The sequence below is a fragment of the Elephantulus edwardii genome, unplaced genomic scaffold, assembly GCF_000299155.1.
Source record: "Elephantulus edwardii isolate Elephantulus edwardi_28Jun2011 unplaced genomic scaffold, EleEdw1.0 scaffold00243, whole genome shotgun sequence".
Classification (NCBI taxonomy): domain Eukaryota; kingdom Metazoa; phylum Chordata; class Mammalia; order Macroscelidea; family Macroscelididae; genus Elephantulus; species Elephantulus edwardii.
The window spans coordinates 1,120,715-1,123,996 of record NW_006399993.1 but is presented as its reverse complement, the minus strand read 5'-3'; the positions used below and the strand labels follow the sequence as shown (position 1 = coordinate 1,123,996).

The 3,282-nt window shown below is 45.3% G+C and overlaps 1 protein-coding gene across 1 annotated transcript in view; it reads right to left on the bottom strand.

Annotated features, from left to right (window-relative positions):
* Window positions 1-1,997: 1,997 nt before the first annotated feature.
* The window catches only part of LOC102862096 (actin-related protein 2/3 complex subunit 4-like), a 2,381-nt gene continuing 1,096 nt past the window's right edge, over window positions 1,998-3,282 (bottom strand). Inside the window, exon 3 of the mRNA XM_006899019.1 lies at window positions 1,998-2,491. Coding sequence (XP_006899081.1) covers window positions 1,998-2,491 — 494 coding nt within the window. The remainder of the gene's footprint in view (window positions 2,492-3,282) is intronic.

Sequence of the window (3,282 nt, the reverse complement as noted above, 5' to 3'; positions counted from 1 at the left end):
TTCTGTGCAGGGTCCCTGCTAAGATAGTAAGTTACATGCTAGGCTGCTAATTGAAAAGATCTGCAATTCAAACACATAAGCTGAACTGCAGGAGAGAGATGGGCAGTGTCTTCCCATAAAGATTTAAACCTTGGAATCCTGATGGAGACTTGCTGTAAGTCAGAATTTATTTAACAGCAGTGTGGTTTTGTTTTCTTTTTGGTATTCTAAATCATTCACTCATTTAGAAAATGTTTACTGACAACTTCATCTGTGCTGGACACCAGGAGCCTAGATGAATGTGACCTGGTCCCAGTTCTTCCTGAGATGGAAAAGAAAGCCACATGGACAGTCCATATGTGGTTGGAAGCACTTATATGCCCTGAGGATCCAATCGGTGCCAATCTTCAGTTCATTTCCTTTCTTGTAGGACGCAGAAGCGTCAGTGATTCTGCCTAATTTTGCCCTGAATTGTGAGTACTTATTGCTTCCTCCCTCTGCATATCTCAGTCACCTTACTCTTAAGACTCTGCCTCTCTGCTTCCTCAGGCTCCTCTCTAACTTCCTCTTTAGTTCTTTCGGGACACTACTCTCTCCTGTTTCCTTAGAGACTCCATCAGTGCAGATAACCACTGGTGGTTGAATCCTGCCTCTGACACTTACAAGTTCTGTGATAGTGGCAAGTTACTTAACTTTTCTACGCTTCCATTTTTTTAATTATTAAAATAAGTATAAAAAATAATCTAGCTAATAAAATTGTTGCGAAGAGGAGATAAAAAGGGCTTAAGATATCTAACACACTTAAAATACTTGTGCACAAATAGCGTTGTTAGTTCATCTCTATCCTGTCCTTCTCCCACTATAAAATAAAACAAAATCTTACTTCCTTCACCCCATACAGTGACTCTCTCTTCTCAGACACTCCTAATCTGTAATCATTCTCTTATTATGTACCAGTTGTTGTTGTTGTTAGGTGCCATTGAGTGGACTGTGACTCATAGTGACCCTACGTACAGCAGCTCTGAAGCCTGTTTTGTCTTGAGCCGGTCTCACTAATTCCGACACATCTACCCCCATTACCCCAGTTACTGTATCAGTCCATTTCATCCCGAGTCTTCTTCTTTTTTTTTTTTCAGCCCCAAAGGGGCAAGAAGAGACTTTAATTAGGGGAGAGGGGTATTCAGCAGATAAGAAAAGGTACATTGAGCATGGGAGCAGAGGGCCGTAGCAAGGAAAGGTCCGGCCAGCTCTGGCAGGCTCACTCTCTACCTCCAACACAGGCACTACACTGACAGACACGGGCTCACTCTCTACCTCCAACACAGGCACTACACTGACAGAAAAGGCAGAGCCACCTGGCTGTCAGACCCAGCTCCTACACAGAGCCATGGCCACTCACTCAGCCCTTGCCTCCACAGAGCGCTGGGTGGTCATCCTTGGACATAACTTAGGAAGCTAGCAGAGGGTCCTCACAGCTTCTGCTCAGCCCAGCAAGACTTGGAAGTATGAGGGCAGGGGAGAGGAAGTGGAGTCTGAACCCTCCCTCCCAACCTGGGGCTGCACAGGGAGGGACAGTAGTCGCCTTCTGGCTCCAGGCCTGCCCAGACCCACAGCGACCAATAAGGTACAATCAATTGGACCAGTCACGGTCATTTGTTTAAAAAAAAAACAAACAAAACAAAACACAAAAAAACTCTGAAACAAAAGGTTACAGTCTCCTACAAGCATAGAGTTTAAGTTTTAGAACTTTAAAAAAAACAAAAACAACAAACCAACCTGTCCCAGCCCAGGGGACTGTACATCAGAAGCCAGCCTGACCAGGCACATGTGGCCTTGGGCACGCCCACTGCTGCTTTCTTGCCCAGCTAGCAAGCATACCACCCCCCTCCCATATCTGGTGCCCACCCCAATCCAGCTCCCTGCTCCTGCTGCTGTCACTCCGAGAAACAGTTCCAGGACACCTTCGCAGAGACACAGGGAAGGCAGAGGGGGAAGGCCACGAGATCCAGCCAGATGGTTTAGAAATTCTTGAGGAACTCCTCAGCCACGATGCGCGCCCTGGCATTGACCGACAGCTTCATCTCACTGATCTCCTTGTCAATCTCCTCCATGAAGTGGATCACAAAATCCACCAACTTGTGTTTGTACATCTGCTCTGTGTGGAAGTTGGTGATCAGAAAACTGATATCATACCCCTCCACTGGTTTCCTTCGAAGGATAAAGAAGTTCTCTGCTCTCATCATCATGAAACGCATGAATTTGTGGCATAAAATGTTCTCAATCTCATCAGCCTGTTTCACAGCGATGCTGACCCGGACAGAGTTGATGGATCCCTCAATCAGAACCTTTTCCTTCTCATTCCTGCTAATGTTCACGGGTTGCAACAGGAGCTCTTTGCTACTCCTGACTTCCACCTCTGGTTTGTTGTGAAGTTTCACAACTTGGGAAGAGAAGTTCTCCAAGCAGAGGGCAGCCTGCAGGGACGGAGCGTGGCAGTCATCGCGAGCGCTGGCTGGGCCGGAAAGCGGAAGCAAGGAAGTGCCGGGACGCGACGCCGGCCCTTCCCTAGAGTCTTCTTCTCTTGCACGTCCCTCCACCCTTCCGAGCATGATGTTCTTCTCCACAGACCGGTCCCTCCTGGCCACATGGCCAAACTATGTGAGAAAGAGCTTTAAAATCCTAGCCTCCAAGGAGAAACTTGGTTACACACTCTACAAGACAGACCTATTTGTTTTTTTGGCAGTCCAGAGTGTACCAGAGTGTGGAGAAAATCTTATTTTAAATTTTCATTCTGTTTCATAAACCAAGAAATTAAGGTTTGAAATCAAGTCTAAGAAACCAAGTATTATATAGTTAATAAATGACAGAACCGGGATTTGATCATCTAATCTGAATGCCTCTAAAGTTAGAACTTTCCTAGTACCTCTACACCAAAAGATGGAATGAAAATGGGACAGGCAAGAGGAGGAATAAAAGTTTTGGGGTTTGTTGTTTTTTTTTTTTAACTGCATTGCTGCCTTTGTTAGACTATAGTGCCACCTGCTGATAAAAAGGGAAGGAGTAGATAGGTAAAAGATTAAAAAGCAGGGAAAGAGGGAAGATGAGAAGGCAGAGAAGAAAGGGAAATAAAGGGATGAGAAAAATTAGGAAGTTGAAGTTTTGTGGAAGAATAAGGCTAAGAGGTATTTGTTACTTTGAAGATGGAGCAGAGACTGCAAAACCTATGTTTTCTCTTGAAACTGAGTGTGTGTGTTTATGTGTTTGTGTGTGTGTGTGTGTGTGTGTGAGAGAGAGAGAGAGAGA